General features: G+C 42.8%; 1 protein-coding gene across 5 annotated transcripts in view; it reads left to right on the top strand.

The window, feature by feature from the left end:
• Positions 1-764: 764 nt before the first annotated feature.
• LOC103180154 (POU domain, class 2, transcription factor 1) overlaps positions 765-13468 on the top strand; it is a 67269-nt gene continuing 54565 nt past the window's right edge. For all 5 annotated transcript variants that reach the window (XM_007895828.2, XM_007895833.2, XM_007895834.2 and 2 more), the window contains exon 1: positions 765-863. In XM_007895828.2, the coding sequence (XP_007894019.1) occupies positions 830-863 (34 nt within the window). In that variant the 5' untranslated portion in view covers positions 765-829. The remainder of the gene's footprint in view (positions 864-13468) is intronic.

The raw sequence follows: 13468 nt of genomic DNA on the forward strand, positions 1-13468 counted from the left end.
TCACTCACTCACTCACACTCACTCACTCTTCGCTCCACCCCTCCCCCTCTCTTCCTCCTTCCCTCCCTCCCTCTTTTTCTCCCCTTCTCTTCCCTCCCTCTCCCCCTCCTCAACTCTTTTTCTCCCCCTTCCCTCTGTCTCCCCCCCCCCCCCACCCTCCTCCTCCGCGTGGCTCCCCCTCCCCATCTTTCTTTCCCTCCCTCCCTCTCTTCCCCCTCCCTCCCTCCCTCTCTTCTGCCCCCCCCTCCCTCCCTCTCTTCCCCCCTCCCTCCCTCCTCTCTTCCCCCCTCCCTCTCTTCCCCCCTCCCTCCCTCCCTCCCTCTCTTCCCCCTCCCTCCCTCTCTTCCCCCTCCCTCCCTCCCTCTCTTCCCCCCTCCCTCCCTCTCTTCCCCCCTCCCTCTTTTTCTCCCCTCCCTCCCTCTTTTTCTCCTTCTCTTCCCTCCCTCCCTCTCCCCTCCCTCCCTCTCTCCCCCCCTCCTCCTCAACTCTTTTTCTCCCCCTTCCCTCTGTGTCCCCCCCCCCACCCCTCCTCCTCCCCTCCCCTCCCCATCCTCCCCCTCTTTCTTTCCCTCCCTCCCTCCTTCCCTCCCATCCACCCACTCCCACTCTTTTCCTCCTCCTCTCGTCTCTTTCCAGTCTTTTTCCCTCCTCCTCCTCCTCTTTCTACTCCTCCCCCCCCTTTTTCTCTCTCTCTCTCTGTGTGTGCGTTCCCCCACCTTCTCTCTCTCTCTCTCCCTCCCTCCCTCTCTCCTCCTCCCCCCCCCTCCTTCACCCCCTCCGCCCGCTCTCTCACGCAAGGGATCTCGGGTCGAGCGAATTGATATTCAAAATGGCGGATGGAGCGTCCAAAGATGAAAAGCCAGGTAATGGCTCTAATTTTACATATTCATATTTCAATTTAGCATAATTTATTTTGCCTTATTACTGTATTTGATTGCGGGGCCAGCGAAAAGAAAACTTTAATGCACGCGTTTCTGCTTCGGGGAACCAGCCGAGGGGGCTCGGCCGTTTCGACGAGAGGCGCATTCCGCCGGGGAGAAAATTTTTTATAAGAAAAACACACACACACACACACACATATATAGATATATATATATTTTCACACACACACACACACGCACACGCGCGTATATATCTATATAGATATATAGATATATATATACATACACAACACACGCCGACGACACTTAGACGTTACGCGGAGGACAAGAACGCTACTCTTTTTTTTCTCTCGCTCTCTCCTCACCGAAAATAATAATAATAATAATAATAATAATAATACAAATAGAGAGAGAGAGAGAGAGAGGGGGGGAAAGACGGAGAGGAAAAAAAGAAAAAGAGAGAGAGAGAGAGAGAGAGAGGGGCCGTAGTGAGAAAGAGAAAGGAGAGAGCAAGGACGATTTTGACTTTGTTTTTTAAAAAATATATATATATGTGTGTGTGTGTGTGTGTGTGTAAAGTAAACCCCGGCGTTTTAGATTTTATTTGATATAAAATTGTCTTTCTCTTCCCCTCCACCCCAACCCCCCCCCACACACACACACTCTCCTCTCTCTCTCTCCTCTCTTCCTCACTGTTACCGATGCAAAACCGCTCTATGCTAATTCGGGATCAAATATTAACCTCGGGATTTTTTTTAAGACCCCCCTCCCCTCCCCCTCCCCCCCGAAGGGAAGAGAGACGGAGAGAGAGGGAGAGAGAGAGAGAGAAACGGGGAGGGAGAGAGAGAGAGAGAAACGGGGAGGGAGAGAGAGAGAGAGAGAGACGAGTGTGGGGGGGTGGTGGGGAGAGGAAAGAAAGAGGAAAATGTTTTCTTCTTCAGGGTTTTTTTTTGTTGTTGTTGAGGAGGAGAAGAAGAAGAAGAAGAAGAAGAAGGAGGGGGAGGAGGAGACCGGGAAATGCGGTCCGGTCACAAAACGGCCGAGGAGGGGTGGGGGTGGGGGGGGGGGAAAAAAAAGCCAACATGTTGATTTTTTTTAAAAAAAAATGTGCTGCTGGTTTTGAGCGGGGGATTAAAATCTGAATACGACGAAAGAGAGGGTTTGTTTTTAAAGCGCCGAAGGAACGCCCCTCATGTTTAGCCGCGAATCGATGTGATAACAAGAGGTGTGCGTTTGGTGTCATTTTTTTTCCCGATGGAGTTTGTGTGTGTGTGTGTGTGTGTGTGGGGGGGGGATCATCATCCTCCTCCTCCTCATCGCTTACTTTCTTTCCCGCCGCTGCTGTTTCGCTGCCCTGAGCGCAAACGACGGGGGTTGTCGGCAGTGTGGGTGTGGGAGGGGGGGGGAAGGCTTATTAAAATCCGCTCCGAGGTTTTAATGAGCTGTCTAGGCCTCGAATTATTCTTTTTTTCTTCTTCTTCTTCTTCTTCTTGTAATAAAGCGGTTATGAAACGCGCGACCCGACCTCCTCTGAGTGATTTTGCAAATCCCTACTCTGCTGCTGCTGTTGCTGCTGCTGCTGCACTTTTTGTTTATTCGCTCTCAAGTTATTTCCATTTGTAAATAAATTGAGTTGTGTAACCGAATCGGGGCTGTGGGTGAATAACTTAACTGGCGCAGCGTTCTGTTTTACTGTGTTGCTAACCAAACGCCTTCACACTGCGGGGGCTTTGGGCTCATTCGCTTGATTTGTGGGGAGGCTTCCTGGCGCATTCCGTTTATTTGGAAGAAATAAAATCTTCTCTCTAACGCGGACGAAACGCGCAGCATTTTAGAAAGTTTTAATAATAATAATAATAATAATAATAATCCTTGCATTTGATATAGCGCTTTTCAGGTCGGAAGGACGTCCCAAAGCGCTTCACAGAACACACTGTAAAGTGAATTGACTGTAAATTTGTGGGCGAACGCGGCAGCCAATTGCGCACAGCAATGTCCCACAAACAGTCGTAGATTGAAAATGCCAATTTTATTATTGGTTTTGGTTTTGGAGGGATTATTATTAGGCTCTGTGTGGAGTAAGGAAACTTGCCCAAGGTATCGCCCTCTGACTGGAATTGAACTCAGGTCTCTCGCTTGCAAAGCGAGTGCTCTAACCACTGAGCTACAGGACAAAACTTCCTACCGAGAACCATTCGGCAATCCTTTATACGTGGGGTTTCAGGAGATCGGATTCACTGTGACATATGATTCACGCTCTCGGAGATAACTGGGCATTCAGACTGGTTGTGCTGAATGTGTTTGTAAATGGCTTCTTTTAATGGGATGTGGGGCAAGTTGATATTTGCTTCTAAAGTTGCGTTGTTGAATAGTCCTATAAACCTAACTAACTCGGGGATTGATTGAAAAAATAGCATAACGTTGTGATGTATAATGTGTTGTAGAAAACTCTGACGCAAAATTGTTTTGCTGACTGTTTATATATGGATTTTCAATCTGGTACTGTTATTGTACCGGTAAATTAAAGGCATTGGTGTCAGTATAATTGATACAGCTTCAGTTTTGAAACTAAACACTTCAGTGTATACAGTTTTCAAAGCGCTCTATAGAATATTTTCTGTTGCAGTTTTAATTGAAATTGTTGACATATTTGTTCTGTAAGAAAGTACTTGCAGTATTGTTTTTTTTTAAATCCTATGTTCCCCTCCTGGGAAGTCCAGCTGGACTATAATATCTCTGGCTCTCCTGTCATCAGAATCCAATCTCAAGGTGTCTGATTTAAAGAGGGGAGATATTCTGCTCGTTCTTGCCTCATCTGCCAAAATAGTTCATATAGACTGCTGCAATAGTTGTAGTGTGTTAATACCAACCTGCTAAATTGGTGGTGAAGAAACCATGCTTTTCAAACAAAGACATTTCTTCTGTGTTCTTAACATCTGAAACTGCTCCAACCATCACTGATTTGATATTGAATAATTCAAGATTTTTTGCAAACAGGAGTTTGGATCTAGAATTGTTGCACTGGATATTTTTTCACAAGTGGGTACAACATGCATATTTTCCAGGTCCTAATCCTTCTTTCCAGGTATCCTAGTGCTTTTTTAAAAAAAACTGCAGTATAGTTTTACAGATATTCACAAGCCTGCCATTGAGCTTTGCATGCATGTGGCCCATTATTTAATTTAACTGAAATATGAAATGGTTTGAGTTGCATGGGAGGGGGGTAGAAAACAGAGAGAGAAAAGGAACCTGCAAAATGTTGTTCATCCTGTTTGAATAACAGCTTTCCTGACTGACAACTTAGAACCTGATCCTGGGCTTGATAAGAAGACAGCAGCTCTGCTTTCACAGCTAGGGCAACCGACTGAAGTAAAGGGTAATTTTTAGCTTTTGCTGAGAATTTAACTTTTTCTGCTTATGAAAGTTAAAAATGAATTGATATAGTAAATCGATCATTGCAAGAATTAGTAACCTCTTGTTGATTGTGGCTTTTTTTTGTCTTTTTCAGCTTAATGCATTCAATATTGTTTTATTCAAAGCTAGTAATATGGTGACCGAGTTTAATATTAACATTATCTTTTTACTTCACTTGATGCGTTTCATTCAAATGCAGTTTGCATTCCCTCTCATTGAAGTGTTACAGTATTTGGTTGTCTGGATAATCTGTAATATCCATTTTAACTATAGGCTGCTGCATTTACTAATACTTTTAAAATAATGTTCTCTGAAATATGTTAAAATTTGCTAACCTGTTAACATGGCAGTACATTTGTGAGGAATTAACTTCTGAGTGGCTCATATTTTAGTTTTTGAATCGCAGTGAGATCGTTGGATTTTTCACTTAATCAGGAATGAAGCTGAGATTGTTTTTGTGTGGCAATAACTGGTAATAGAGTGACAGCTACTGTAGAAACATTTAAGTTTTAATAACAGACAAGAACTATAGTACATCTAAAATATTAAATTATTTAGGCTGTGTGAAGGTCAATTTTTTTTGCTCTGATACCTGAAAACACATTTGAAGTTTTTACACTGGACGCAGTTCTTATTTACATCGGCTCCAGTTTTGTTCCGAATGCAGAGGTTCCCACTCCTTGAAACCTTTGGTTAAGGAAACTTTCAAAGCTTCAGAGCCATCAAAAGCTCGGTTTGGTATAGCCATACGTTGAGTTAAAAGACTGATTGCGAAATTTTGAAGCTGTGAGTTGCTGGAAGGCAGTACCTGAAGTGAGAGTTTGCCAACCTATTCTCATATCTGGATTCTGCGGGTACTCTGTTTAGTTTGTGGAATGCTAAGGAGCAACTGCTAAAGCTTCACAGCTCCAACTAGTGGTATCATAGTTTGATAGGTTACAGTATGTGTTCCTGACTATGGTCGGGAGTACTGTAGCCAGTAACTCGCACATTAAGTGCAGATATTTCAGCATCTCCTTATAACACTGGTTTGCTTATAATGTGAGTTTCCTATAGACCCGAGTTCGGTTTAGTCATGCAGACCAGCCAGCTTCCCACAGGGTAAAGGCCAACTTCTGGGTCATCAGGCGACCATTTCCTGGGTGTGCAGGAAATGAATGGCGGAAATCTGATGACGAAGAAGTTAACCTTTTTTTAGAGTGTGGGAGGTTTACTGCGCATCTGTGTAATAATAATAATAATCCTTGCATTTGATATAGCGCTTTTCACATCGGGAGGACGTTCCAAAGCGCTTCACAGAACACACTGTAAAGTGAATTGACTGTATATTTGTGGGCGAACGCGGCAGCCAATTGCTCACAGCAATGTCCCACAAACAGTCGTAGATTGAAAATGACCAATTTATTATTGTTTTTGGTTTTGGAGGGATTATTATTAGGCTCTGTGTGGAGTAAGGAAACTTGCCCAAGGTTTCGCCCTTGTGAAGTCGCCAGTTGTGATTGACATTACGATGTAGAAGCGCTGACTAGTAATATAAGGCTGAATGGGATTTTGTAGATCCTTGGTGAGTCCTATCCTGCCCAGCGCCTTGGGACGTCCTCTCGACATGAAAGGCGCTATACAAATGTAATGTTGTAGGAAATGTCTGATGACCTGCACTGACTGATGACAAACATTTGACTGGTCTGTTTGTAGAGGCGGTAAGCTGCGACACTTTGTTTTGTCAGACTTGTTCTGAGTCACATTCCTGGCAAGGGAAGAATGGAAACTGAAACTCAAAATACTGCAGATGCTGGAAATCTGAAACAAAAACAGAGATCACAGAACATTCAGCAAGCCAGGCAGCATCTATGGAGAAAGAAAAGTGGGTCAAATGGAATGGAATCTTGAGTCAATTCTCTTTGGGGAGACTTGATAACACACAAGAGACAAAGTTATTCTTCGGGGAATTAATAAATAAATGAAAACATAGTTGTTTTGTATAGTCCCTTTCACTTTGGGGAAATCTCAAAAGTACCTCATAAGATTTTATTGTAAAGCAGTAACTGTATTTTTATAGGTGAAGGTGGCAGCTAATTTGTGGTACTGAACTACTAGTAATGCCCCACAAGAAGTGAATGACCAATTACGTTTGAGGGATTGTTGGCCAGGATATCATGAGTAAATCCTTTCCCTTTTTGAAATGTGTCCAGGGATTTTTAACGTCCATCTGGGCAAGCAGACAGACCTCAATTTTACATTTCATTCAAATTATGTCAACTTCAACAATGCAACGACCTCGAGCACTGCACTGGAGTGTCACGATTGAGTTCAAAGTCCCAACATGGATGGGGGGAGGGGGGTGGCAGTGTGAATGTTCTATCCTCCTGCACTGCCTCTCTCAGCTCAACAACAACAACTTGGATTTACATAGCGTCCTCCACCCCGGACGGCGTCTCAGAGTGCTTTATAGTAACGGATCCCGGCGCCGAGCGAGGGGGAGGAAGGTGACCAAAGGCGCGGTCCAAGAGAAAGGTCTTCAGCAGAGACCTGAAAATAGGAAGAGAGTGAGCGAGGCGAAGGGAGTGAGGAAGGGAGTTCCAGAGCCTTGGGGCATAGTGGCTGAAGGCACGGCCACCGAGGGTGGAGCGGGGGATGAGGAGTAGGCCAGACCCGGAGGAACGAAGGCAACGGATACTGTTTTGAGGAGAGAGGAGGTCAGAGAGGTAGGGGGGTGCAGATCTTGAAGTCGATCCTCTCTGGGACAGGCAGCCAGTGCAGTCTGGCAAGGACTGGGGTGATCGGGGAGCGGAGTTTGGTGTGGGTGAGGATGCGGGCGGCAGAGTTGTGAATGATCTGGATTTTATGGATGGCAGTGGATGGGAGACCGGCGAAGAGGACGTTAGAATAGTGCAGCCGAAAAGTGACAATGACATGGACTAGGGTTTCAGCTCCTTTCAGCGAGGTATTGGCGGAGGCGGGCGATGCGTCGGAGGTGGAAGAAGGCGGTGCTGGTGAGGGATCAGATATGGGGGAGGAAGGATAATTGGGGGTCGAACCTGACGCCAAGGTTGCGTACGGGTTCGGAGAGTTTTAAGGGGAGGTCGGGTAGGTGGAGGAGGTGAGAGCCGTGAGATTTTAGACGTTGACGAGAGCCAAAGGGGTATGGCTTCCGTCTTGTCAACGTTCAGCTGAAGGAAATTTGCGCACATCCAGCCCCTGAGATCTGACAGGCAGACTGACAGAACATCAGGGGACTGGGGTTCCCAAAGAGAGGTGGAAAAATAGAGTTGGGTGTCGTCTGCGTGCATGTGGAAATGGACCCCATGTCTGCGGATGACATCCCCAAGAGGGAGCATGTAGATCAGAAAGAGGAGGCGGCCAAGGATGGATTCTCAACCTCCGCGTGTTGTCCCAACACAATCTTCTTATGCAGAAGCAGTACTACCAACTGAGCCAGGCTGACACCTCATGGGTTGTTGATTGCAGTATGTCTCGTTCCCACTTGGGTGTTGAAAACTTTCCAAGCTATTTGTAAACATCTTAATTGATGGTTTCCACATGTAGGCTCCTGGTTGCCCAAAAATAAAAATGGGGTTTACCAGTGGGTAGAAGGAGCAATGCCAATGTAATACCACACTCCAATAGGAGTATTACAAGTAGCCCAATGTGCACCATGGAATCTTTCATTGCTTTGACCTATGCAGTTTGCACCTATTTTCAATTCAGTTCAGTCAAACGCAAATGGGATATTCTATTGCTTCTCTTCCACAGCAACAAGCACCACCCAGTGAAAGGATTGTGCACTCCAAAACTGGCAAACAGGAACTGCTTCTTTGAGTTGTCAGAATCTGAAATTGGAGACTCTTAAACAGGAGTCTTTAAGAGTCGTAGGCTCCTGGCTGCCCAGAAATAAAAAAACAATGGGGTTTACTAGTGGGTAGAAGGAGCAATGCCAATTTTTGTACCTAATTGCATTTTGGATATCCATTTAATTGTATAGCAATTTCTAGGAACTGAAAATTTGTTATTTGTTTGCATGGTATTGCACTCTGCTCAATAATAATAATAATCCTTGCATTTGGTATCCAACAACAACAAAATTACATTTGTATAGCGCCTTTCACATCAGGAGGAACTTCCAAGGCGCTGGACAATCAGTGTTGCGGACCCGAGCTGGGGGTCAGAATTGGGGAGGGTGGAGGGCAGGGGGGGAAGGAGGGTGATCGAAGGCACGGTCGAAGAGGAAGGTCTTGAGACGGATCTTGAAGTAGGCAAGGGAGGGGGCGAGGTGGAGGGCCTCCGGGATGGAGTTCTAGAGGGTGGGGACAGAGTGGCTGAAGCCTCGCCCCCAATAGTGGGGCGGGCGAGGCGGGGTACATGAAGCAGGCCGACAAGCAGGGAGTTGGCATAGTCGAGCCTAGGTGTGATGAATACACTACAGGACTCACAATGCATATCAGGTAATTGCATAACTTTGCTTAAGTGAATGAAAGATAATTGATTTCATGCACACCTGTCTAATTGTAACGGTTGAGGAAATGACCATGTGAGGTGCAGGTATGGCACCTTTTTGTGTATATTACAAAAGGCAGCACAAAGAGCGACAGGAAGAGTGAAGGAGCGAGAGGTATAAAGACAGTTAGTGAGGAGAGTGAAAGGAAAGTGGTGCCACTGATGAATTGATAATTGCATACCCAGTATAATTGCAATGGCTTCTGTCTGTTTTCAACTCCATGCAATTATACGGAGTGCACTGTAATTGTAAGATTCTTTGTAAGATTACACCTCTATTCACAGATTTGAAACATTTACACCTAAAACTTCTTGTCCCAGGTCTTAGCTTGCCTTCAAATACAAATGTAAGACTTTTAAAAATGAGGGGGTTGGGGTCTAATAATTTTTGAATTACATGAGAATAAGTAGCAGCAGAGTAGTGAATGTGCAGATCTCTGCCAAATTGTAGGTAAGTGAAGTTCTTGTGAAGCAAAATACTATAAAATCGAGAAAAATAAAATGCTTAAAAAGCAACTGTGAGGCAGGCAAACTTTTAGATTGCCCGCAGGTCTATGGAAACTATTTCTAGTGTATTCTAATACTATCACTATTCTAATACTTTAAAAAAGCTAATTTGTCTGTGATGTTTATGAGATTAACGCTACAATACAGAGTTTTTAAAAAAATCTGGATTTTGCATCCAAGATCGTAATATCATTATCAATGGGCAGCTGATGAGAAAACTTTGAGACTTGGAATGATATCTGCCAGAAATTGTTACCTGGAATCCAGGTTTGCGAACATATGTTCATATAATCAGGGCTCGGTATTCACCTTCATTGATATGCAGAGAGGTAAGCAGCTGCCGATGAGCTCTTCAGCTTCACTGGTAGAACCCTCATTCAATGGGTAGGGATGAGTGTTGGAGCTGAGAGCTGGAAGATTGTGTCAGTGTTCTCGCACATTTTATTTTGAGCTGTGCTGCTCACCATGGCAGTGTCAGTATTCCAGTTCCTAAGCCAGGGTCTATGGTACTCTAGGTATTGCTGATAACAAAACAAGCCAGTTTAGCTCAATGGCTGGATTGCGCAAGTTGGACAAGTAGCGGGAAACTTGCCACAGTGCTCTCAGTGGCAAAGTTTAGCTGGTGGAACTCCAGCAGTACCCCCAACACACACTCTGATATCCTGAAATTTTGGCTCTCGCCATCCTGCACTCTCATAATAAGGTACGCAGGGCAAGTCCCTCCAGGGTGCAAGTGCACATTCCATTCCAGCTAGGGAAATTTCCATGTGTGAAATACACATGTGGAACTCAGTCTGGTTTAGATGCTCTTTAAGCATGATGATCAGTTTCAGAAGCTGTCATACACCTGAAAAAGAAGTCTGAAAATAATAATAATCTTTGCATTTTACATAATAATAATCATCCTTGCATTTGATATAGTGCCTTACTACGTCTTCGAGACGTCTCAAAGCGCTTCACAGAATATACGGTAAAGTGAATTGATTGTAAATGCGGCAGCCAATTGTGCAGTCCTTACCACATACAGCACTTAACACATCTTTGAAACATCTCAAAGTGCTTTACAGAATATACTGTAAAGAGATGTGGCTGTGTGTAGAAAGTAGGGAAAGTAATTTTCTGTGGTTGCCCACTTTGAATTAGCAGGTTGGAAAACTAACCTGTTTTTAAACTGATGCCAAGATACCATTTTTAAACTCAGATTTTCTTTGTTTATAATAATCCTTACATTTGATGTAGCTCCTCATCACTTTTTTGAGACATCCTAAAATTCTCACAGGATTTAACTTTAAAGTGTAGTGACTGTATTTATAGGAAACTGTTGTATTCAATTTGTCTTGAAGAAACATCCTGTCGTTTTTTAGAAAAAAAAATCACTGACCATATAAAAGCATCCTTTCGCTTTTACATGCACACCATTTCTTTTCATTGCTCTCTTTTTTCGATATCGGTATCAATATCAAGAGACCTGATGCCCAATGCCATGCATTTGTCATTGAAGAACTTTGGCTTACCTGACATAAGCAGTGCTTCCTACCTACTGTGACATGAGCAGTGTGCAGGGAAGTGACTTTTTAGTGGTGTCTATTTTGAAAGGATAAGATGTTACAGCTGTGCTTCATGCTCACTCTGAAATTGCATGTGCACAATAAGTGCCAGCAGTGGACAACATTTTCATTTTGTTAAAATGTGGTGTGTATGGGAAAACAGGAGAAGGATGGTTGGTCGGAGAGGGGAATAGAGAAGGTAATCATGAGCTTAATAGTAAGAGTGAATTTTGCAAAAAAAGGAGATGCAGGGAATAGACAGATATAAAGTGTGACTGAGTGTGAAAGGGAAGAGATGGGAAAGAGCAAGTGAATGTAAGAGATTGAAAGGGAAAGATGAACAGTGAGACACAGAGCTAACAAACCCACCGGGAGATGGAAGACACATGTAGAGGGGAACAAGACTGGAAATGAGGGAGAGAAAGACAGGAAAAGCATGGAGGCGGACTCGTTTTGTTGCACTCAATGCCAACAGTTCCTTCCCATAAACCTTCATTTCCAGCAAAACCATTCCTTGGATAAACCATATTGCCTGTGTTCAGATATTGAAGTTCTCAACATGCTCTGTTTTTGTAGTTTTAGAAAACTAGATTTCTTTTTCATCTTTGTTTTGATAGTGATTCAACTGTAACTATCATTACCCAGTTTTATTTTCAAAAAAAGTGACAAAATGAGGACAAAACATTGGTTGGAATAGTAGAACAGCTTCTTGTGAATTTCACCACCAATTTATTGTTATGAGTTGGAATATAGAACAATAAAACTCAAAATCTGCTGGCATTTTCTTTATCCATTTTTATTAAGTATGAGTCCTGCAGATAGGAATTAGCCTTGAATCGCATTCAGGTCAATGGATATTAGTGTTTCTTGGCCAATCATTTGGGGGTTTTCAGTTTGAATCTGACACAAACAGATCATAATGTTACAGTAATAATTCCTCATTCCTCAGATTGGGCCAATTATTGTGATATAGAACTAAAACATTTCTGTTTGTTAGGTCTTCCTTTCTCTTTTCTTTTCCCTACTTTCAATTTTCATATATTTTGTTTATCTATTCTGTTTTGCAAATATTTTGCATTTTATTCACTGCCATGTAGGTCTCCTGTCCATTTTGGTGCAGGCAGCTACAAGAACAAATTAGCTTTGATATTCTGATGATTCTAATACAGTAATAATAATCCTTCCATTTGACACAATGCTAAACGATGTCAAAACATCTCAAGTGCAGTGACAGTATTTGTATGCAAACGGCTGAAATCTAGCCAGTTGGAAATTAGTTGCAACCTAGAACTCCGAAGATTGACATGGTCATATAATACATACACAAATGCAATCAGGTTAATCTTTTGCACATTTTTTGTGTCAAACAGAGGTGTACCATTAGGCCTGATGAGTTATCTGATCTGGAGCCTGGGTGCTACTGAGAAAAGTTTATTAGTGCCACACAAGAATTCTTTCAAAAATGTTTGAATTTTCTTTGACTCTGGAGCTGTATTTGCCTTCCAGCATATAGTGACAAACATTTCTAAGTGATTGAAGCTATTGTACTGTTGAGTACTTTTGGCATCAAAGCCCCAAACCTTTGAAAATATGCGGTTAGCTGTAGCAAATACATTTAGTTACTAGTTCCAAGCTAGTTTTCTGGAATGCTGAATTCTAGTGAACCTCTTGAATTACCAGAAAAAATGTATTAAGAATCCACAGCAAACTTTACCTAGTATAAGTGCAATTTTATGTCCAGTTGTATTCAAATATTATATTTTACTTACTAGTAATGTACATTATGGATATACTTAATGGAACCTTGTAGGGCTCTTAAAATACATCTTATTTGACTTGTAGTTTGTCAATATTCACAAATGCTGAGTTTGGAACATTTTAAATAAGTGTATATGCTTTCTATGTTGATCATGCTGTGTAACATATTCTGCACCGACAAGGCTGACAAACTTGGGCAGTGGGCAATAATTAAGTGTGTTCTCTCTTTTCATAATGACACATAGTCAATAGAGATCACTGGTCGATTCGGCTAATCTCAATAATAATTCAATAACATTCAGTATCCAGTAGTTTATTGCTAAACTATATTAGCATTTTGATGTATGTTTTCTAATTGAGCTTATTTAATCAATTTATATTCAAAGTGTAGTAAAATTCAATACAAAGTTGTATCGCACTTTTCATGTCGGGAGTGCTTAACAATAATGACTAGTTACCCTAGCTAGGGGTGGGAAGGAAAAAGATGACCAAAAGCATGGTCAAAGAGGTAGGTCTTGAGATGGACCTTAAACAATGTCTTGTTTTCTCAGTGAGACACTTATTTTGTGGTCATGGTGAAAGTATTTATACTAGGAAATACAGTAAACTCCAGATAATTTTTCACTCCAGGGGAAAACAACAACTCTGAAAAGAGCTCAGCAATGAGTTATCTGGAGTGGCGAGTTAGGCACAAGTCCTTCCAGGCCGCAAGGGAGTGCTTGGACTGGTGCATATGCTCGATAAAGATGGGCACACATGCTCAGATGCATCGCAGAAGTTTCTGGTTTATTGGTAGGACCGTTCCATGGTCATTTTGTGTCACAATCTCAAGGCCTCCAATAGAGTAGGGGCTTGTGTGATTCAGGA

The sequence above is a fragment of the Callorhinchus milii genome, unplaced genomic scaffold (genome assembly GCF_018977255.1).
Source record: "Callorhinchus milii isolate IMCB2004 unplaced genomic scaffold, IMCB_Cmil_1.0 Scaffold4, whole genome shotgun sequence".
Classification (NCBI taxonomy): domain Eukaryota; kingdom Metazoa; phylum Chordata; class Chondrichthyes; order Chimaeriformes; family Callorhinchidae; genus Callorhinchus; species Callorhinchus milii.